The 23268-nt window shown below is 42.9% G+C and overlaps 1 protein-coding gene across 6 annotated transcripts in view; it reads left to right on the forward strand.

Annotated features, from left to right (window-relative positions):
- The first annotated feature begins 8234 nt into the window (after positions 1 to 8234).
- LOC111953406 (serine/threonine-protein phosphatase 4 regulatory subunit 1) overlaps positions 8235 to 23268 on the forward strand; it is a 24441-nt gene continuing 9407 nt past the window's right edge. The window contains exons 1-13 of one of the 6 annotated variants that reach the window (XR_011474322.1): positions 8235 to 8358; positions 8503 to 8547; positions 10675 to 10810; positions 10927 to 11033; positions 13417 to 13559; positions 15234 to 15380; positions 15858 to 15965; positions 16238 to 16303; positions 16665 to 16823; positions 18014 to 18138; positions 18280 to 19046; positions 22672 to 22832; positions 22955 to 23236. Coding sequence is in view for 5 of the 6 variants with exons in the window: in XM_023972651.2 (XP_023828419.1) it covers positions 8352 to 8358; positions 8503 to 8547; positions 10675 to 10810; positions 10927 to 11033; positions 13417 to 13559; positions 15234 to 15380; positions 15858 to 15965; positions 16238 to 16303; positions 16665 to 16823; positions 18014 to 18138; positions 18280 to 19046; positions 22672 to 22832; positions 22955 to 23236 (2253 nt within the window). In the remaining variant the exon portion in view is untranslated. The other 5 variants (XM_023972651.2, XM_070435668.1, XM_023972652.2 and 2 more) reach the window with 5 other exon arrangements.

Genomic DNA, 23268 nt, shown 5'->3' on the forward strand with positions numbered 1-23268 from the left:
ACACACACACACACACACACTGAACAAAAATATAAACGCAACATGTAAAGTGTTGGTCCCATGTTTCATTAGCTGAAATAAAAGATCCCAGAAATGTTCCATACACACAAACAGCTTATTTATCTCACATTTTGTGTACAAATTTGTTTACATCCCTGTTAGTGAGCATTTCTCCTTTGCCAAGATAATCCATCCACCTGACAGGTGTGGCATATCAAGAAGCTGAATAAACAGCCTGGTCATTACACAGGTGCACCATATGCTAGGGACAATAAAAGGCCACTCTAACATGTGCAGTTTTGTCACACAACACAATGCCACAGATGTCTCAAGTTGGGGGAGTGTGCAATTGGCATGCTGACTGCAGGAATGTCCTCCAGAGATGTTGCCAGATAATTGAACCTTCATTTCTCTACCATAAGCCGCCATAAGTGTCGAGACTAAGCATTAAATCCCTGACTAAGCGTTTAGCATTATTAGATGCACTGGAAAGACAATGTATTCCATTGAGCGTATTTCCGACATTACCGGGTGTGTTTGACAGGTCATTACAAACATTTCCTCGGTCGTAACGTTAATGGGAAAAAACTACTGGCACAAGCAGGAATATGAAAGAGCAAAATAAAAACAATCAATCCAGTGAGATTTAAATTACTAGAATATTGTGCACCCCTCAAACACAGGCTGAGAAGACAGATCCTCAGGTGGGGAGGGCATGCGTATTATAACGTCTGTGGGAATTCTTCATCTTCTCCTTCAAGTTTTATTGCCGAATTGCAAACAACTGACAGGTGCATACACCGCCACCTACTGTACTGGAGTGTGAAGCCAGTCACGACCCATCTATACTTAACTAACCCTGAATTTCTAATAAAATGTAATAATTCCCTACAAACCTCACTACTCCCATCACCTCCTCCCAAAATACCACCCACTCCCCACTCCCGTCCAACCTCTCAAATCCTGTCAAACTACTGCTCCCTTTCTACATCATACATTTYACAAAATAATATATGTTAAATCGTTTCCTCTACTGTACAGTCATTACACATTCCTGTACCATGTTTCAAAGATTCTGCCTAAGTGTGGCGCTGTTTACTGCAATTGTCTGGATTATCTTGTGACCCGAACAAAACTACTTATTTTACTAAACTAGACATTGAAGTAAATTGTGTTTCTTTAAAAAGATGGGCCTGGCTGACATGGACTGTTTCTTCACCTTATTCTCCTTGTGATTATCCATGGTTGTTGGTTTTTACCAGGTAACAAGAAGTGAAAACTATTCAAGGACTGAAGCAATAAACTCCTTACTCAACTAAAAATGTAAATAAATGACATTTCTTTGAAAAGATGGCCTTGGCTTACATAAAAAATTAACTAAAGGAAGGGATACAAAGACACAGAGGCTGATTATCTTCCTGCACATGTCTTTACTTACAATGCTGGCTGCCATGGTTAACACAAATGCAGGACACGAAATTCTTCCTGAATTGACTTTTTCCCCCCATAAGTAGGCCCACAGTATCACAGCGAGGTCAAACAGGTGTGTGTGTGTTAGATTACCCAGTGTACGTGGTGTACTATGGTCTTAGCCATGCTCTTACTAACCCTCATCTTTTATCTTTCTCGGTCTCTCCTTCCGGAGGACCTGAGGCTCTTGGACTGCGACTGAAGACATCATGGCCTGACAACTGGGTGTGCCCGGCCCAATTCCACCTTGCCCCCCCTCTACCAGCCTGCTGCTGCCTCCACTAATTCTTTCTCCCCCTCAAGTCACTGACCCACTCCCCACACACCCAAAAACTTGTATTTCATTACTTACCATATGACTTTATGAAAAGATATCTGTTCATAGAGTCTTGAAGTGTGAGTACTTTCTCTATAGTCATTATGGATATTGTCTGAGCCTGCTTGTCATTAATACAGGTATTGCCCTTTCCTTATTTAAATGGTGAATAAAGAAAGACTATGCTTTCATTTTCAATTAAAACATGCTTAGATTGAATGTATGCTTTTATACTATGTGTATCACACCAAATCAAATAAAGATTTGTGCAAACTGGAAGTGTAACTTCTTTCCCCAAAGATTTCCTAAGACTGAGGTACTTTGTCAGTTATCCGTTATTCCATACCATCGCTAGATGAGGCTGAATGTGTCGCGCTGGTGCAAAGGGTCGGGAGACAGGCGCAGGAATGCGTAATAGTTTTTTTTATTTACAGCGTGCCATGTACAGGCACGGGGACGAAGACCAAACAAACACGTATACAAAACACAGGGTAGAAACCCAAACAAAAGAGTGAGGAGTATCTCGAATAAATACACAATCGCACAATGATTATCACACCGGACGAGACCCGTAATCATCTGCACAATATACGTGGCACGAAAGCCAACCCAACATAGCACAGGTACTCACACTACCAACGGACATTGGAACAATAATGGACAGCCCAATCGAAGCCAAAGGGCACATATATACAAATACTAATCAGTGGGAATAGGGGACAGGTGTGTGTGATGAAAGTTCCGGAGGTATCCGTGACAGAATGGTAACAACACCACACACAACTGCAATGCAACTAATTAATCTCATTGGTACATGACTGTTCAGTCTGTTGAATATTTCATAAATGAAAATATGGATTTCATGCGCTGAATGAAGGTTTTATTAAACCTTCAAAAATGGACTCACATACACAATAAAGGGTGTTTATCAAATAAAGTAATTGACTGGAAAAATAATTGACTACATCAATTACAGTCACAGCCTCTCCCTTTCGTTTGCTTAACAGGGGGAATGGTATGGAGAAAGGGTTTACAATAGGCAGGGTGGGGCTCATGGCTACATAGAGCCATGACTACATTGAACTCTATTCCACATCAAGTAACTCACGCAAGCAGTAAAATCAGTGGAGGCAGCAACAGGCAGGTAGCAGGTAGAGTGGGACCAGGTAGGATTGGGGCAGGCACATCCAGGTGTCAGGCCAAGGTGTATTCAGTCACAGTCCAAGAGCCTCAGGCTACACCTGTTTTTTTTACTTCATTTAGTTATTTAACCTTTATTTAACTAGGCAAGTCAGTTAAGAACAAATTCTTATTTATGACGGCTTACCAGAAGGCAACAGGCTTCCTGCGGGAACGGGGTCTGCGATTAAAAATAAATAAAAAATGTAATAAAAATATAGGACAAAACACACATACAGGGAGGATGTCAGAGACCTGGTCGTGTGGTGCCAGGACAACAACCTCTCCCTCAATGTGAGCAAGACAAAGAGACTAATCATGGACTATCGGAACAGGAGAGCCAAACAGGCCCCCATTAACAGTGACGGGACTGAGGTGGAGCAGGTCGAGAGTTTACAGTTCCTTGGTGTCCACATCACCAACAAACTATCATGGTCCAAACATACCATGACAGTCGTGAAGAGGGCACGACAAAACCTTTTCCCCTCAGGAGACTGAAAAGATTTGGCATGGGTCCCCAGATCCTCAAAAAGTTCTACAGCTACACCATCGAGAACATCCTGACCGGTTGCATTACCGCCTGGTATGGCAACTGCTCGGCATCTGACCGCAAGGCGCTACAGAGGGTAATGTGTATGGCCCAGTACATCACAGGGGCCAAGCTTCCTGACATCCAGGACCTATATACTAGGAGGTGTCAGAGGAAGGCCCCAAAAAATTGTTAAAGACTCCAGTCACCCACTCTGGTACAGCACGGAAAGCGGTACCGGAGTGCCAAGTCTAGAAGCAAGGGCTCCTTAACAACTTATACCCCCAAGCCATAAGACTGCTGAACAACTAAACTAATCAAATGGCCACCCGGACTATTTACATTGACCCCCCCCCCTTGTTGTTACACTGCTGCTAATCACTGTTAATTATCTATGCATAGTCACTTTACAAATTACCTCGAATAACCTGTACCCCCACACATAGACTCGGTACCGGTACCACCTGTATATAGCCTCATTATTGTTATGTACATTTCTTGTGTTACTTTTTCTTCGATCAGATTTCTTTATTTTGCTTATTTAAATATTTTATTAACTCTATTTCTTGAACTGCATTGTTAGTAAATGGCTTGTAAGTAAGCATTTCGCGGTAAGGTCTACACCTGCTGTATTCGGGGCATGTGACAAATACAATTTGATTTGATTTTACTTAACTCAATAAGCTAATGACAATTATTTTACGCCGTATATCCAAAGGCATCTCACCTGCCTCCACTAGTAAGGCACATACAGATGTTGATTTAAATGCATATCCTTAAAGCTATATACTGGATTCTGTCCAGCCTCTGAAGCCAAGTCTTCGCCGCTGTTCCATAAACTATACACCCGTAATCAATTGTCTTCCTGATCAGAGCTCTATAAATATCCATCAACGGTTGTCTATCAGCATCCCATTCATAACCAGAGACCGAGCGAATAACATTCATCACCTTCTTACACTTCTTACATCTTTCCATGTCTATCGCTCATTGAACCATAGACCCAAATATTTATACTTAGAAACCCTCCTCACAGGCTGTCCGTACAGAAACAACTGTATATTATCAGCAACTTTTTTCTTCAAGAAGAACATACAAGACTTCGCCACTAACAATTTAAAACCCCAGTCAATTGACAATCTTTCAACATTCACTATAAATTTGATCACATGAGACATTCCTTCCCACCTTACAAATAGCTCCATCATCAGCATATAGCGAAGCCCCAATACCCCTCCCTACATTCGAAAACACATCGTTAATCATAATGTTGTACAAAATAGGACTGATAGCCAGTGGCGATGTAAATATTGGTGGGATGCATGCCAGCAAAGTCACTGCAGCACACAACACTAAACAATACATTAATTGCACTATAACAGTAACAAACGGTGCCCACAAACGGCCTACATAAAGCTGTCCCAACATTTTACCACTGCTACACCTGGCTATCAGCGGAGCCTTGCCTGGCAGCGAAACAGTTAATTCAGCCTCCTTTACTGGCTATTAAAAAAACATAGCTGAGATGGCTGACTTGCTTAAACAAGTGTGGTTTCTAATGACAATTGAGATGTACAAACTATGGCATAAGGGAACGAACAACAAGCAGACAAGTAATTTAGATTAAGACATTAATGAGCGAGCTAGGACGGACGTAGTCAATATAATTATGTGTTTAGCACTTTTGAAACGTACTGTACATCGACAGAATTCAGAACATTGGCCATTCTTACAGTGTTCTCCCTGTACACCAAGTCAGAACCGTGAGATAAATAAATAAAGGGGGCATATCAGGCAGACAATGAAATCTCTTACAATATTCAATGATTACATTTCTCTAAAACAGGTTATAGGCTACATGTGCACCACCAAGTCAGAACAGTAGGCAAAATTAAAGGATAAACATACCAAATTATTAGGGTGAGGCACATGGGCTACTAACATCTTACTACACAACATACACTTAGTATTACTTTCTTAGCTACAGTATACATTGCTCCCTGGCATAATACATAATTTATGCATCAGCATAGAATACATTTTTGGACTCACCTTGTTGTTCTGTGCTCACTTGAATAGGAAGGTTGCGCGACGGTCCTTCTTGGGCACATTTTGTCATCAATGTCTGCCATTCTCTGGATATATGGTGCTTTCAAAACAACTGGGAACTCAGAAAAAAACAAGGTCGAATCATGATGACGTCATTGATCTTTGTAGCTCTAGAAAGAGGCCAGATTTACAATTCCGAGTTGGATGACCATTCAAAACATATTTTCCCAGTCGGAGCTCGTTTATTCCTGACTTCCCAGTTGTCTTGAACTCACAGAAGTCAAGTTTTCGCAGTTCAGAGTTAACAGTTGTTTTGAGCGTGGCTCAAATCATGCTTCTTTGACTTGGGAAAGAGACCCTTAATCCCAGATTTGGGACCACAGAGCCACTCCACTGAATAGCAGGTTAGTGATTGCTTTGCAGTGCAATGCAATGCAATGCTCACTGATTCCTTCCAAACAACTCATTGTTGAATTTGCGATTTACAACTTGTTGTGTAATGTTTATGTTTATCTATAATTTATCTTCATTATTTCTCTTCATATGACAAGGATTAAAAAGGATTTGCCAGTAGATTGTTGACTTGATTCATGATGATGACTGCTAGCTAAGATTTTTGAAAGTATGATGTTGACATGATCAGTCCAATCAAAGCTAMTGTACATATAACGTGATTTGATGTTATTTTATTTGTGGCCAATGACCTTGAGCCTTCTTGGATGGGTACTTCTAATGTAATTCTATGGCAGCACCCAAGGAGCTTRWATTTTCTATCCCTACCCTTAGACTTGGCGCAATGCTCTGTATTTTCTGCTGGCTTGCCCCACCACCACAGAAAGCACTGAGCTAGGCTGAAACACATGAATTTTGGAGCTGCCTTACTCAAGAAAACAAAAAAAGACCATGTTTGTATGCGGCTTTATTAACTCAATGATATATATWTTTTTTTACATTGTTTGCAAACTGATATGTGACACGTATTAATGCCAAAATAACATGCAAAACAGGCAAGCCCAAGAAAAAAACAAATGTAGGGATCAAAACAGGTGGGGCACAACTGCTGATAGCACTGCCGTGTCTTCTCCATAGGCATCAGATAAAATGTATTCTATTTTAACCCAAAAAGAGTAATTAAATAAGAAGGCCAAAACCCAGTTATATAATCTCCCACCAATACCAAGTATTTCCATCTTAATCAGTAGGCTTTCTCTCCACATAGTGGCATAAGCCTTTTCAATGTAAAAAAAGACAGTAGCCATTACTTCTTTCATGACCAGAGTTTTTTAAACTTCATTGCTCACCTTTACTAATGCATTCAAAGTAGATCTACGTTTACCACTTTGACATTGACTTAATAAACCTCTATGTTCCAAGAAATATGACAATCTGTTGACTATCATCTTTTCCATCATTTTACACATGTTAGAGGTCAGTGCTATTGGTCTCTAACTATCAGCACATGAAGGGTCCTTACCAGGCTTTACAAAAAGTAACATTACTAAACGTTTCCAACCAGAAGGTATAACTCCCTCACTCCAAATCATATTAAATAATCCCTGGAGAACATGAATGACCTCTTCAGGTAGATGCTTAAACATTACATAGCACAACTCATCATGACCTGGGGCTGTATATTCACAGCCTATTAAGGCTGAACACATCTCATATATGGTAAAAACTGCATCCAAAGAAGAGTCAACAGTATCCCTTTTCTTATACACATTAACATGAGCATTTAAAATCTCACATCTGCATTGCTTATATACTTCATCCAAAGTAACCCACTATGTACCCTAGCAAATGTCTTCCCCAACAAGTCAGCTTTTCCTTTATCAGTTACGGCCATTTTTATACCCATAACCAAAACTGGAATTAGAGTGGACTTGCGTCCTCTAGTCATCTTCTTCAACATAGATCATACATCCCCCAGTTCAGTACCTGCCTATTGTAGAGCAGAACTGTTTCCATGCATTTCTCTTGACAGACTTAATGATCCTACGTACTAAAGCATTCTTCCTTTAGAAATCAAGTAGATTCTTAGGAGTCATATTCCTCTGCAACACTCTAAGCCATATTTATTTTTCGAATAGCCACAGTGCATTCTTCAGTCCTCCATGGGACCACCTTCCTTTTCTCACCCACTTCACTTACTGGTACATATAAATTCGCAGCACTCAAAATCAGTGAGGTCACAGAGGCAGCACATCCAGTACATCAACCGGCCTCTCTAAAGACAACTCTCCAACAGACTTTAAGCAATGATCACCAAACTTTTCCCAGTCTGATTTATGAAAGCCCCATCTTCTGAATGGTACCCTGTCTGGAATAGTAACATCAACGTTCATGGTACACGAAATCGGGAAATGATCACTTCCAYCAGTAGAATCAAGCATTACATTACATTCACACATTGATGCTGGTAAATGGCCTGAGTGAACACTCTTAATTAATCCACCATATTTGACTATGTCTTATTTTTTTTATTTCACCTTTATTTAACCAGGTAGGCTTGTTGAGAACAAGTTCTCATTACAACTGCGACCTGGCCAAGATAAAGCAAAGCAATTACAATATCACAAGATAGAACATTATTATTCAGTCACTGAACAGAATTTGAAGCAAATGATTAAAAAAATGCATTGGGCGTTGTACTTTACAATCAACGCCTCTAGGTGGAGTGGTGATTTGTTCACCGATTTGATACTATCCGAGCCGCTCGTTGTTCAGTTTAACCGCGGCTCCAATTTTCTCCCTCTCCAGTTGAAGCCTCATCTGCCCATACCACTTTAAATGTAGGACCAGGACAAGATGGCGGGTACGTAGCCTTTATTTACATTAGCTTCAGGAAAATGCGTTATTAACACATTTTTTCCGTCCCATATTTTAAAAGTTTCGAGTGAAAGTACAATTAAGCTATCGATTGAGTATCCTTTCATTCCGTTTTTGGTTGTTTTTACAGATATATCTTTGCTCAAAGAGGATTCACAGGAGGAGTTGGACGGATGTAAGTTTTCCCCTCTGTTTTCAGTGTGGAACTCTTACTGCTAGGGGTACTAACTAGCTTGCTACATAATTGCCCTGTCGGCAATGGAGTTCATGGGTGGGTCGTCTGAGTGGGCCTTGGGTATACGGGTTGGACTGTCACCTTTCTTAGCAATTTACAGAACTGTTCTTCGATGTGTAAAGAGGTATATTCACATCATACATTTAAATGCTTGCAAAAGTCGTTTTGGAACAGCTAACGCTATGTCACGCGCACGCTGAAGTTAGGTCATAAACTAACCAGCTAGCTAGCAAGCTAATTGGCTAGTTAGCTAGCCGTTTGAGAGATGCCATCTAGCTCAGGTAAAGCAGATTAACAGTAATACACGTTTCGATTCACTGYTTTGTATTCAATTTGATTTTGAACATCTCGCACTCTAGGTTCCAAACCCAATCCACCAAGCTTCCGTGCACGATAGCTAGCTACCTCAGCGAAGGGAGGTTGTTGATTTATTTTCAAAGACTAGCGTACATATATGAAATTCGCTCAGGGCCATTTGACTCTAGTCACTCAACCTGAACCTCTCTGATGTGGAATGTTAATGGGTTTGGATTATTTGGTTTGCTAGCCAAACTAAATTAGTATGAAAACATAACTAGCCAACTAGCTATATTGAACTAAAATTATAAATGCAACAATTAACTATTTTACAGAGTTACAGTTCATATAAAGAAATCAGTCAATTTAAATAAATCACTAGGCCCTAATCTATGGATTTCACATGACTGGGCAGGGGTGCAGCCATGGGAGCCAGGCCATCCAATCAGAATTAGTTTATCCCCACAAAAGGGCTTTATTGCAGACAGAAATACTCCTGTTTCATTCGCTGTCCAGGTGGCTGGTCTACGAGGATCCCGGAGGGAAAGAAGCTGTATGTGAAGGTCCTGGGCTGGCGTAGTTATGCCGGTTGAACATACTACAAAATTCACAAAAATTACGTTGGTGGCGGTTTATATGGTAGATAAATTAACACTACATTTTTTGGCAAAAGTTCTGGTGGACATTCTTGCAGTCAGTGTGCCAATTGCACGCTCCCTCAATTTGAGACATCTATTGTGTTTTGTGACAACTGGCCTTTTATTGTCTCCAGCACTAGGTGCGCCTGTGTAATGATCATGTTGTTTAATCCGCTTCTTGATAATGCCACAYCCGTCAGGTATTATGTTGGAGAAATGCTCACTAACAGAGAAGTAAACAAATTTGTGCACAWCATTTGAGAGAAATAAGCGTTTTGTGCGTATGGAACATTTCTGTGATCTTTTATTTCAGCTCATAAAACATGGGACCAGCACTTTACATGTTTTTTGTTTTTTTTTCAATATAGATTGGCAAAAGTGGGACATTGACGCACCCACCCATATATTTTATTTTTGTAATTTTTACCCCTTTTTCTCCCCAATTTTGTGATATCCAATTGGTAGTTGGTCTTGTCCCATTGCTGCTACTCCCGTACGAACTCGGGAGAGTCAATGGTCGCGAGCCATGCGTGCTCCGAAACACAACCACACCAAGCCTTCTTCTTGACACACTGCTCGCTTAACCTGGAAACCAGCCGCACCAATGTGTTGGGGGAAACACTGTACAGCTGGTGACCGAAGTCAGCGTGCATGCGCCCGCCAGCAGTGCCATATTGCAGTAACTAGACACTGTTACAGTACAAGCTAGTTGTTTATGTTGCAAGAGGGTGGATTGCTTTGTTTCAATAGTGCATCATGCAACATACCCATACCATTGTGAAAACAGTAAAAATGCAATACGTCCACCTACATATAACTACCTTCCTTCCACAGATCCACACCTGCTTTTAAGCTATGTGCATTTTGTCATTTTTAGATGTGTTCATTGTAGGCCTATTTCATATGTTTTCTTCTCACCAAATCTRTCATTTTCACTGTGCCCTTTTTTTGTGTTGGACCTTATTCTTTTAACTACTGCTGATATGCTAATGGTTTTAGCATTGGTGCCAAGCTTCTGCCACTACTGCATGTCATGTTATTTTATTCACTGTTCCTCATCACTGTCACTCACCGGCCTGTCTGGGTGGTGGTGGGTGCCTCTCATGCACAATATTTCCAATGTCTTTAATAGTTGGTGTGGATGACTACAACTCAGAGTCTGACATCATTATTATACCTTCAGCCTTGGACTTTGTATCGCAAGATGAGATGCTGACTCCTCTTGGAAGATTGGATAAATAYGTGGCTAGCGAAAACATTTTTAACAGGTAGCTATCCAATGGAACATTATTAGAACATACACTTTTGCAGACTTTTTACATTTATTCTGGATAATAGTAAAATGGTTTATTTTTATGCCTGCTTGTTATTGTGTGAATTCCAGACAAATGGTGGCGCGAAGTTTGTTGGACACACTTAAAGCTGTAAATGAGGATGAGCGGGACTGTATCACTGTCTTGGAGAGAGTGGGCCGACTGGCCGATGACTCAGGTAAGACCCCATTGCTGAATGAGACGTGTCTGTTTTCATATTTAACAGTTCACTGAATTGAAAACGCCAAACCTGTGTCTGTCGTGTGTCTGCATGCTCTGGACATGCCCCTATTTCTGTGTCATTAAGTAGCCAGCCTGTTCTCCTTAGCTGGTCACCAGTGCAGAGAGAGGCCTATAAATGTTTGATGGAGCGGTGTATTTAACTGACTGTTTACTGCACCTGGCTGCCATTTCAAACGGGTGAAATGCATTCGGGCCTTACTTTTACAGCCGGTCCCTGTTCAACCCCCCCTTGGCCCTAACCCTTCGATGTTTGTAGATCTGTAAGGTGGAGGCATGCTAAGCAATATAGTGGAAGGTGCACCACTGCTTCTACCTATCCAGGCCGTTCAGATCGGCCAAGTTTCACATTTTGATGTCATGTGCACAAGTACAGTGAAATGCCTTTCTTGCAAGCTCTAAATCCAACACTGTAATCAATGTAGTACTAAAAATAACACAAGGTAGAACAAAAATGAGAAAGTAAGTAAACTATATACAGGATCAGTTCCAATACCATATTTATACTGATCAACAATTTCAACGATTTTACTGAGTTACAGTTCATATGAAGAAACCAGTCAATTGAAATAATTAAATTCATTAGGTCCTAATCTATTGATTTCACATGACTGGGAATACAGATATGCATCTGCCTCACAATGGGCCTCAGGATCTGGTCACAGTATTTCTGTGCTTTCAAATCCATAAAATGCAATTGTTTGTTGTCCGTAGCTTATGCCTGCCCATACCATAAACCTACCGCCACCATGGGACACTCTGTTCACAACATTGACACCAGCAGTGGTTTTCGGTTGTGAGGCCAGTTAGACATACTGCCAAATTCTCAAAAATTACGTTGGAGGCAGTTTATGGTAGAGAAATGGACGTTCCTGCAGTCAGCATGCCAATTTGTATGCTCCCTCAATACTTGAGACATCTGTGGCATTTTTGTGACACAACTGCAAATTTTTAGTGGCCTTTCATTGTCCCCAGCACAAGGTGCATCTGTGTAATGATCATGCTGTTGAATCTGTTAGGTGGATGGATTATTTTGGCAAAGAAGAAATGCTCACTAACAGGGATGTAAACACATTTCTGCATAACATTTGAGAGAAGCTTTTTGTGCGTATGGAACATTTCTGTGATCTTTTATTTCAGCTCATGAAACATGGGACAAATACTTTACGTAGTCTGTGTAGCCATTTTGTTAGCTATTTGTCAGTCTTATGGCTTGGGGATAGAAGCTGTTCAGGAGCCTGTTGGAGTCAGACATCGAAGTGTTAGGGCCATGGGGAAATGGTAGGGATTGGGTGTTATTAGCTGTGATAACTCAGTTTTTTTTGTACATTCCCTGAATGTAGGCTAGTGGACTAGCAGTGTCCTTGTAAGCGCAGGGCATGATGGCGTAATGCAGTAGCCAATCAATCAAATTTATATATAAAGCCCTTCTTACATCAGCTGATGTCACAAAGTGCTGTACAGAAACCCAGCCTAAAACCCCAAACAGCAAGCAATGCAGGTGTAGAAGCACAGTGGCTAGGAGAAACTCCCTAGAAAGGCCAGAACCTAGGAAGAAACCTAGAGAGGAACAAGGCTATGAGGGGTGGGCCAGTCCTCTTCTGGCTGTGCCGGGTGGAGATTATAACAGAACATAAGCCCTGCTTAATGGTGCATGCATACATTAGAGCAGCAACCAAGGCCCTCAACCCTGGAGTACACTGACCAGAGGGGACCTTAGTCAGTCAGTGGACATGTTTTAAAACAACTTCATCATGAATATCGTTAATAATAATGTACATATAAAAAAAAAAAAAGTGTTTTCCCCTAGTGTTTCAGGTCAGTGGGTGTGCTGTTGGGCAAGCCTGGGAAATATTCTACTCAAATCAAATGTATTTATATAGCCCTTCTTACATCAGCTGATATCTCAAAGTGCTGTACAGAAACCCAGCCTAAACCCACTCTATTTATTAGTGGGGATTGATGTATTTCATTCAAATGTAGGCCTACCTAAATTCACATCAGAAGTTAAGAAAATGTAACTATTTCTGCAGACAATCTCTCTGTCAGGACAAATTATATCCTCCCTATGGACAGAGGGGGATATCATTATATTTGTCCAGAGAGATTGTGTCCCCAAAGGCCTGTTTTAAATGACCAAAGGATCTGGTTTCATCATCCAGCCAGGGTTCACTCATTGTTGAGCACTTGTGCTGCTGTCTGATGAAACCAGATTATTTTGTTTTTAAAAGGCCTTTGATCTTCAGACTTCATTGGGCCCTTTTCTACTGTTTATAAAATATATATATATCTTTTTTAAATGGATGACCTTTCTCTTTCAGAGCCCACTGTAAGAGCAGAGCTAATGGAGCAAGTTCCTCACATCGCCATTTTCTGTCAAGAGAACAGACCTTCCATTCCGTTTGCCTTCTCTAAATACTTGCTACCGATCGTCGTGAGATACCTGGCTGACCAGAACAACCAGGTAAAGGAGGCGTGTGACAATTCATTACATTATCCCTCAGTGTTTATCATAAACTTAGCAAAAACAGAAACGTCCCTTTTTCAGGACCCTGTCTTTCAAAGATAATTTGTAAAAATCTTCACAGATCTTCATTGTAAAGGGTTTAAACACTTTGGTTCAATGAACCATAAACAATTAATGAACATGCACCTGTGGAACGGTCGTTAAGACACTAACAGCTTACAGATGGTAGGCAATTAAGGTCACAGTTATGAAAGCTTAGGACACTAAAGATGCCTTTCTACTGACTCTGAAAAACACCAAAAGAAGGATGCCCAGGATCCCTGCTCATCTGCATGAACATGCCTTAGGCATGCTGCAAGGAGGCAAGAGGACTGCAGATGTGGCCAGGGCAATAAATTGCAATGTCGGTACTGTGAGACGCCTAAGACAGCGCTACAGGGAGACAGGACGGACAGCTGATCGTCCTTGCAGTGGCAGACCACGTTTAACAACCTCTGCACAGGATCGGTACATCCTAACATCACACCTGCGGGACAGGTACAGGATGGCAACAACAACTGCCCGAGTTACACCAGGAACGCACAATCCCTCCATCAGTGCTCAGACTGTCCACAACAGGCTGAGAGAGGCTGGACTGAGGGCTTGTAGGCCTGTTGTAAGGCAGGTCCTCACCAGACATCACCGGCAACAACATCGCCTATGGGCACAAACCCACCGTYGCTGGACCAGACAGGACTGGCAAAAAGTGCTCTTCACTGACGAGTCTCGGTTTTGTCTCACCAGGGGTGATGGTCGGATTCGTGTTTATCGTCAAAGGAATGCGCTTTACACTGAGGCCTGTACTCTGKAGCGGAATCGATTTGGAGGTGGAGGGTCCGTCATGGTCTGGGGCGGTGTGTCACCGCATCGTCGGACTGAGCTTGTTGTCATTGCAGGCAATCTCAACGCTGTGCATTACAGGGAAGACATCCTCTTCCCTCATGTGGCTCCCTTCCTGCAGGCTCATCCCGACATGACCCACCAGCTATACTGCTCGTTCTGTGCGCGATTTCCTGCAAGACAGAAATGTCAGTGTTTTGCCATGGCCAGGGAAGAGCCCGGATCTCAATCCCATTGAGCACGTCTGGGACCTGTTGGATCGGGGGGTGAGGACTAGGGCCATTCCCCCCCCAGAAATGTCCGGGAACTTGCAGATTTCTTGGTGGAAGAGTGGGGTAACATCTCACAGCAAGAACTGGCAAATCTGGTGCAGTCCATGAGGAGGAGATTCACTGCAGTACTTAATGCAGCTGGTGGCCACACCAGATACTGACTCTTTGATTTTGAGCCCCCCCTTTGTTCAGGGACACATTATTCCATTTGTTAGTCACATGTCTGTGGAATTTGTTCAGTTTCTGTCTCAGTTGTTTAATCTTATGTTCATACAAATATTTACACATGTTAAGTTATCTGAAAATAAACGCAGTTAATTGAGAGGACGTTTTTTTTTTTGCTGGGTTTACCTGTTCAACTTTTCAGATGCCTGTATATGGCCATTGACACGTTAAATGTACACCTATTTAACTTTTTTGAATGGTGAATTAAGCTGTGAAAAGAAACATTTCATTGCAAATCTAATATTTTACTAATGTTATTAATAACTTCTATATAGTGATTGTGATGTCTCCCCAGGTCAGAAAGACCAGCCAGGCAGCCCTGCTGGTGCTGCTGGAGCAGGAGCTGATTGAGAGGGGGGACATTGAGACCCTGGTGTGCCCTGTCCTGGTGGACCTGACCGCCCCTGACAGCAATGACGACGTCAAGACAGAAGCCATGGCCGTGAGTCACGTGGCACCCTATTCCCTATATAGTGCACTACTTAAGTACTTTTTTTATGGGTTCTGGTCAAAAGTAGTGCACTACATAGGGAATAGTTAATTTTTTTTCAGAAGTACGAGTGTGAGGAAATGTAGTATGGAGCAGTTTTTTCGTAACATGATGCTCACACCACATTGTTATATTACCAAGCAATCAGTGTGCCACTTTAAGATATGCTACTTTAAAACATTAGCATTTTATGTCATGAGGTTGACCCCTTTGTTTTATCTGGCTTGCTATTTACAATAGATATGATATACAGAGGTAGGCTGCAGCCAGCATACAAATGAATGTTTGTCCTTCTGCAGATAGTGCAAGGCAAGAGTATTTCAAAGCTGTCCATAGGACACAGGTAGTGTTTTTGTGATATGGCCTAACCTCATGCAGTGTGAGGATGCTGACAGACTTGATTTTTTTTCTCTGCATATGTGTCTGTAGATCATCTGTAAGATGGCCCCCATGGTGGGCAAGGACATCACCGAGCGCCTCTTCCTGCCCCGCTTCTGTGAGATGTGTTGCGACTGCAGGATGTTCCACGTACGCAAGGTCAGTAGAGTCTAGGGTTGTGTTCATTCGCCACCAAATGGATGAAAACGGACTGAAACACGAGGGACTACCTGAAATTGTTATCTGTTACAATTTTTTACGCTTTCTGTTGTGTGCCGTAATGAACACAACCCTGGATTAGACCACTCCCAGGCAGTGGTTGTCCCACTGTCTGTTGGTCTTTTCAGCTTTTTTGTTTAATGTATTGTTACATCTGCGTGGGCTTTAAGTCAATGTTTTAGATGTTTGTTTTTCTGTGTGTTTTATGGCAGGTTTGTGCAGCAAACTTTGGTGACATTTGCAGTGTTGTCGGAGGAGATGCGACAGAGGAACTCCTGGTACATGTTGACCTCTTTTGGTTTCATTCTCAGCCAACTGACTTGTTAGCCTTGTCACACCAGGGTTTACTCTCATGAGTAATCTGACAGCCAGAAGCTACTATTGCTCCTAATGTCATTCCCAACTGCCACTATTGTCAGTATTTCTCTGCACTCTGTGTATTGTTCTCTGTTGCAACTGTATTGTGGCATTGAGATTGTAACGGGTGACACATTGACTCTCTCTGTCTCTGTCTCTCTGTGTGTGTGTGTGTGTGTGTGTGCGACAAGGAAAGGGCATTTCAAGCTCTGACTAACTGAAACTGTTTTTTTTTTTTTTCTGCCTTCCCTTTCTCTCCCACCTCTCTCCTTTCCTGTCCAGCTGCCCCGCTTTTTCCAGCTCTGCTCGGACAACGTGTGGGGGGTGAGGAAGGCCTGTGCTGAGTGCTTCATGACCGTTTCCTCATCCACCTCGCAGGAAGTGCGCAGGACCAAGCTCTCCTCGCTCTTCATCAGCCTCATCAGTGACCCCTCCCGTTGGGTGAGCACTCAACAGAAAGGGGGATTTCTGCCATTTGGCAACCCACAACCTGAGGGGTATCCTACGAAGCAATCTAGAATTACTCTGGGTTTTCAAAAGCTAACCAGCTTGTTAGCTTGACATTCCAGTTCAGGTTTCATCCGTACTATGGAGTTGGATATTGCTCGTCCAGCCTGCCGTTTCACTCTAGCAGGCTTGTAACTGTGCATGCATGTTGCACGTGGCTAGTCGAACACTGAACTCTTCATTGAGACAATGCTGAACATCAATCTATGGGCGAGTCAGTGCCACATTTTAATTTGTGCTGAAATGAAAGAAAAGTTAAATTGCAAATTCATCAGGCTATGGTGTGAAATAGGCTTGTTGAAGTGCCGACTTTGGTGTGCTTAATGCACAACCACCTTTTCCCTTATTCCTATCGATAAAATTATTGAATTCCTTACTGTGCATGAAGTTTAAAAGGCGTTCTGTCATCACTAAATCTGTAATGTGATTTTAACTTCAGTATTTTTTAACACACAAAAAAAACTTTTTGATTTAATGAAATATTTAATCAGTCTTCCTCAAATGAAGGGGATGATAATGCAGTCTTTGCAAGAGGGTGGAATCTGATTTCATTGGTCCTCAACTCATGGCTCAGTCATTTCATTCAGGCTAAGTGGAGTTAGCCTTCCCCGGAGCATGTTAGTTCTGAAGAATTTGTTGCCATAGAAATTTACCTGACTAAAAAGTCAGCCACTTTCGTATGACCTGTTACCATGTGTTGAACACAGATTTGACCAAAGTTACCTCGCTAACTCCTCAAAACCTGCTTCGTAGGATACCCCTCCGTTGGTAAATACTTTTAGCATAGGCATTAAACATTGACCTGGGGCTAGAATGCCATTGTTCATGCTGCAAGTAAAGCACTTTTTAGAGAAAATGTGTTTTACTGCAAGGCCTGGTGGTAGTAGGGATTATTTAACAATAGTTAGCCCAGTTTTCCCACCATTATGGAAAATTGACAGGGAGTTTAATTTTATTTTTTTAAGCACGGCTGACATGCCATGACATGCTTTTCTCTGCCTCCTTATTTGAACGCACAGCTTGGCTACTTACTTCTCTACAAGAGTGTCTGCTAAATGAGTGGAAGTAATTGTCGTACTCATTTGTTCCTGGACCTCTTGTCTCTTACTGTGTGTGTCTCTCAGGTGCGTCAGGCTGCCTTCCAGTCGCTGGGCCAGTTCATCTCCACGTTCGCCAGCCCCAACAGTGTGGGCCAGTACTTCAGAGAGGGGGAGGTGGGCGAGTGCTACTGTGTCCACCCACAGAACAGGTGCAGCTATTGTTGGTCTTTTGAGCAGGCATCTAAAAGGGAATTTACATGAATGGCTGGATCCTTTCATTCTGAAGAAAATCCACCAAGCTTGAGATTTTAACTGCTTTGTTTGTAACTAGCTTCCTCTCTCTCCCCCAGTACTGAAGAGAAACCACGGAACCCAGACTCTACAGACCCCTCCCTAAGGGCTAACACAGAGAATTACTCTCAGAGGCAGGGGGAGGACTTGCCTGCATGCACAAATGGCAACCAAGAGGAGGGTTGTCCACAGCAGGACTGCATTTCGACAGGGGACCTGGGGGGGGGGGTGTTGTGCCGGACAGAGGAGGTAGAAGGAGTGGATGTGGCAGAGGAGGGGGGTGGGGAGCAGGCGGCGGAGGCCTTGATGGACGCCTCGGACGGTGGACCGTGCTGCGAGGATGCCGACATAGTTCCAGAGTGCCTCTGTGGCGAGAAGCGCAAGAAGGAGCCTTCCTCGCTAACCCCCGACTCCTCTGACACAGCAGGTGCTCGGGAGGAGGAGGAAGCCCCTTCAGGGGATACTGAGAATGAGCCACAGCCACCTGAGAAGCACACAACCTCTGAGAAGGATGACTCACCAGCAGACATATCTGAGCCCTCATCCTTGTCTGAGCCAGTAGAGGAATCCCCATCTGTCAGTCCTCAGGACAATATCCCCGAGCAGGAGCTCTACAACTCCTTCCACTTCTGGAGGATGCCCATCGCTGAGATGGACCTGGACATGGAGCTGCTCCAGCATGGGGAAAGCGGCCAGCAGGAGTCCCCCAGTTATGGCTCCTCCAGTCAGGGCAAGACTAAGGCCTCGGCACCCGTCCTGGACCGGAAACAGCTGGAAGAGCTGATTGAAAACCTGGAGCCTCATATTGATGACCCTGACGTGAAAGGTGAGCTTTGTGTGTCTATGAAGCTTCAGCTTTACTTCACTATTAGAGGTTTACACTACAGCTGGGGTCAAGATAAGCTGCTTACTAAAACACCATATAATTTAACTCGAGGTGGTTATTTTGGTCACTTGAAATACGTGGGGTTGTGTCCATTCAGAGACAGTGGCTATTAGTGTGTTGTAGGCTGTATGTAATTCTGCTAGGAAGAAGTTGTCATGGCGTGTGAATTCCCTTKGGCAATAAAGTGACAACCTGTCTTTTCCAAGCTAACCCCAGCAATGTTTCACATGTAGTTTTGGGTGGTAGAGCTCAGAGGCTAGCGCTATAGGCCAACGCTTTGAGAGGTTAGACCTCGAGTCCAGTCAACTGTGTTATCGGTGGAAGGAAACCCTTGATGTCGCTTTGGCATGTGAGGTTAGCACTGAGGTTAGCAGCCTGCTGGCGCCTGGCTATTCTACACAATACAAACGGGAGGATATTTTTGGGACTGAGAGGCAGTAAATAGAGAAATTGTGAGAGGTGTACCAGTATATTGATGTCATGAATCACACAATGAAACTAAGGGTGTTGTCAGAGGTTACAAAAAAGCACTGGAAAGAAGCTTCAAACTAAAGCTGTTTTATGACACAGCTTTTCCTGCAATCCTCTTGTATTTGTGAGCCTACTTGTGCTGCCTGTAGATGCAATCCATCATACTGCATGGAAAAACTCAACTCATAGGCCAGGCCTATACTACAGATCACTACTGTGTGGGAAATATCATTATAGCAGTTCAATTCCAGTGGAGTCTCTCCTGAGATTTTCCGTTTCTAAAATGGGGCACACATGACTTTAAATCTCTACATGATCTCGCACTAGTGGCAGGTAAGAAATGCATTGGCTTGATGAACAATGCATATTCAACTTGGTTGTGTTAGGGTTGGGCGGGATCCAGATTTTCATACGGTTTCTGTACCATACTGGGGGTGTACGGTATTACCAAATGTGCGCACAAGGGGCACTATTTCAACTACAGAGCTGGATATAATTTGACACATCTTAGATTTCTTATAGTTCTACTTAATGTATAGTTATAAGCAGTGGCGTAGCAAGCACCTCCACAGCCCCTGCGAGGCGGGATTGCTCCCAACCCAAAAAAACATGCACGCATACAATACCAGTCAAAAGTTTGGACACAGCTACTCGTTCAAGGGTTTTCCTTTTTTACTATTTTCTACATTGTAGAGTAGTAGTGAAGACATCAAAACTATGAAATAACACATGGAATCATGTAGTAACCAAAAAAAGTGGTAAACAAATGAAAATATATTCTTCAAGGAGGCACATTGATGACAGCTTTGCACACTCTTGGCATTCTCTCATGAGGACCTCCACAGGAAAGATCCAGAGTTACCTCTGCTGCGGAGGATAAGTTCATTAGTTACCTTGGATTGCAGCCCAAATAAATGCTTCAGAGTTCAAGTAATAGACACATCTCAACATAAACTGTTCAGAGGAGACTGTGTGAATCAGGCCTTCATGGTCCAATTGCTGCAAAGAAACCACTACTAAAGGACACCAATAAGAAGARACTTGCTTGGACCAAGAAACACAAACAATGGACATCTGTCCTTGTTCCAAATTTGAGATTTTTGGTTCCAACCACCGTGTCATTGCGAGACGCAGAGTAGGTAAACGGATGATCTCCGCATGTGTGGTTCCCACCGTGAAGCATGGAGGAGGAGGTGTGATGGTGTGGTGGGGCTTTACTGGTGCCACGGTCTGTGATTTATTTACTTGGAAGAATCTCAAATATATTTAGATTTTTGTTTACTACATGATTCAATATTTGTTATTTCATAGTTTTGATGTCTTTAATATTATGCTACAATGTAGAATATAGTATAAATACAGAACAACTGTTGAATGGGTAGGTGTACAAACTTTTGACTGGTACTGTATATATCTATACAGTGCCTTCGGAAAGTATTCAGAACTCTATACTTTTTCCACATTTTGTTACGTTACAGCCTTATTCTAAAATGTATTAAATTGATTAAAAACGATCTAGTAGAGTATGCAGTGATAAGTTTAAATAATTTGCCCATAATAAGAGCATCTAAACTAAAGGCTTTACGGAAGTGGCCGCTGCGTTCATATACAGTCGTGCCCAAAAGTTTTGAGTGACACAAATATTCATTTTCAAAGTCTGCTGCCTCAGTTTGTATGATGGCAATTTGCATATACTCCAGAATGTTATGAAGAGTGATCAGATGAATTGCAATTAATTGCAAAGTTGCTCTTTGCCATGCAAATGAACTGAATCCCCAAAAAAACATTTCCACTGCATTTCAGCCCTGCCACAAAAGGACCATCCGGAAAAAAGCTTGTCCGGAGAAGACAAGGTGAGGGCTACCATCAGTCCTGTGTCATGCCAACAGTAAAGCATCCTGAGACCATTCATGTGTGGGGTTGCTTCTCAGCCAAGGGAGTGGGCTCACAGTTTTGCCTAAGAACACAGCCATGAATAAAGAATGGTACCAACACATCCTCCGAGAGCAACTTCTCCCAACCATCCAGGAACAGTTTGGTGATGAACAATGCCTTTTCCAGCATGATGGAGCACCTTGCCATAAGACCATAGTGATAACTAAGTGGCTCGGGGAACAAAACATCGATATTTTGGGTCTTTGGCCAGGAAACTCCCCAGACCTTAATCCCACTGAGAACTTGTGGTCAATCCTCAAGAGGTGGATGGACAAACAAAACCCCACAAATTCTGACAAACTCCAAGCATTGTTTATGCAAGAATGGGCTGCCATCAGTCAGGATGTGGCCCAGAAGTTAATTGACAGCATGCCAGGGCGGATTGCAGAGGTCTTGAAAAAAAAAGGGTCAACACTGCAAATATTGACTCTTTGCATCAACCTCATGTAATTGTCAATAAAAGCCTTTGACACTTATGAAATGCTTGTAATTATACTTCAGTATTCCATAGTAACGTCTGACAAACATTTCTAAAGACACTGAAGCAGCAAACTTTGTGAAAATTAATATTTGTCATTCTCAACTTTTGGCCACGATTGTAGATGTCGCCATAGTCTAGCGCCGATGGGAACGTTGACTGAATAATCTGCTTTCTACTATTTAGGGAGAGGCAGGACCTATTTCTATAGAACAGTGTTTCCCAAACTCGGTCCTCTGTAATACACTACACAGCTGATTCAACTAATCAAACTTTGATAATTTGAATCAGCTGTGTAGTGTTAGGGCAAAAACAATGTAGGCATAATGTATTTCAGATATAGCCGGGTCAACCATGGGGGAAATGGCATACACAACAGCATCATCGGCATGAAGGTTACAAGTTTATAGGGACAAGTCGATATTGTTCATGTAAAAAGTACAGGACCCACAATGGACCCATTTGGTACACCTTTCATAATATCTAGGAATACTGGATACGCAATACAGCTGAGCTATCTGACACCCAGATAAAGGCCTACTGTTGTCTAATGAAGGATGTGTAAATACGGCACAGAGAACGCCTGTTTGACAAAGACACACACACACACACACACACACACACACATGCCTCAAAGTTTATACACTCTCATCCATGTCTCCTTTCCTTCCCTCCCTGCAGCACAAGTGGAAGTCCTGACGGCTGCTCTGAGAGCCACCACCATGGACTCTCACCTAAAGGATGCCTTCCTGGAGCCCCAGGACAGCAAGGGGGGACACCACCACGACAACCCCTTTGGAGTGCACCAAATGCCCCTCATAGGAGACCACTCAGACATGGAGGTGAGGGGGAATGGGTGGTGGAGGCCTACCTTTTTGGGGTGGGGGGGTGATGTCACGCCTTCAGAGAAAAGGGTACAGGGTTGTCATGTTTGACCGTGGTTAATCTTGGTGTGTATCTGTAGAGCCGAACCTCGACCCTGCAGATGAGCCACGGTGATGACTCTGAGCTGAGCGACAGCAGCTTCAGTCCAGAGGATGAGAAGAAATCCAAGCATCAGGACGTGATACCCCAGGCCCTGCTGGACCAGTACCTGTCCATGACGGACCCTTCCAGAGCCCAGACGGTGGACATGGAGATCGCCAAGCATTGTGCCTACAGCCTGCCCGGTGTGGCCATGACCCTGGGCAGACAGAACTGGCACTGCCTCCGGGATACCTACGAGACCCTGGCCTCCGACATGCAGGTAGGTCTACACTCTTTCTACACCCTGTCTCC

This window comes from Salvelinus sp. IW2-2015, linkage group LG27 (genome assembly GCF_002910315.2).
Source record: "Salvelinus sp. IW2-2015 linkage group LG27, ASM291031v2, whole genome shotgun sequence".
NCBI lineage: Eukaryota > Metazoa > Chordata > Actinopteri > Salmoniformes > Salmonidae > Salvelinus > Salvelinus sp. IW2-2015.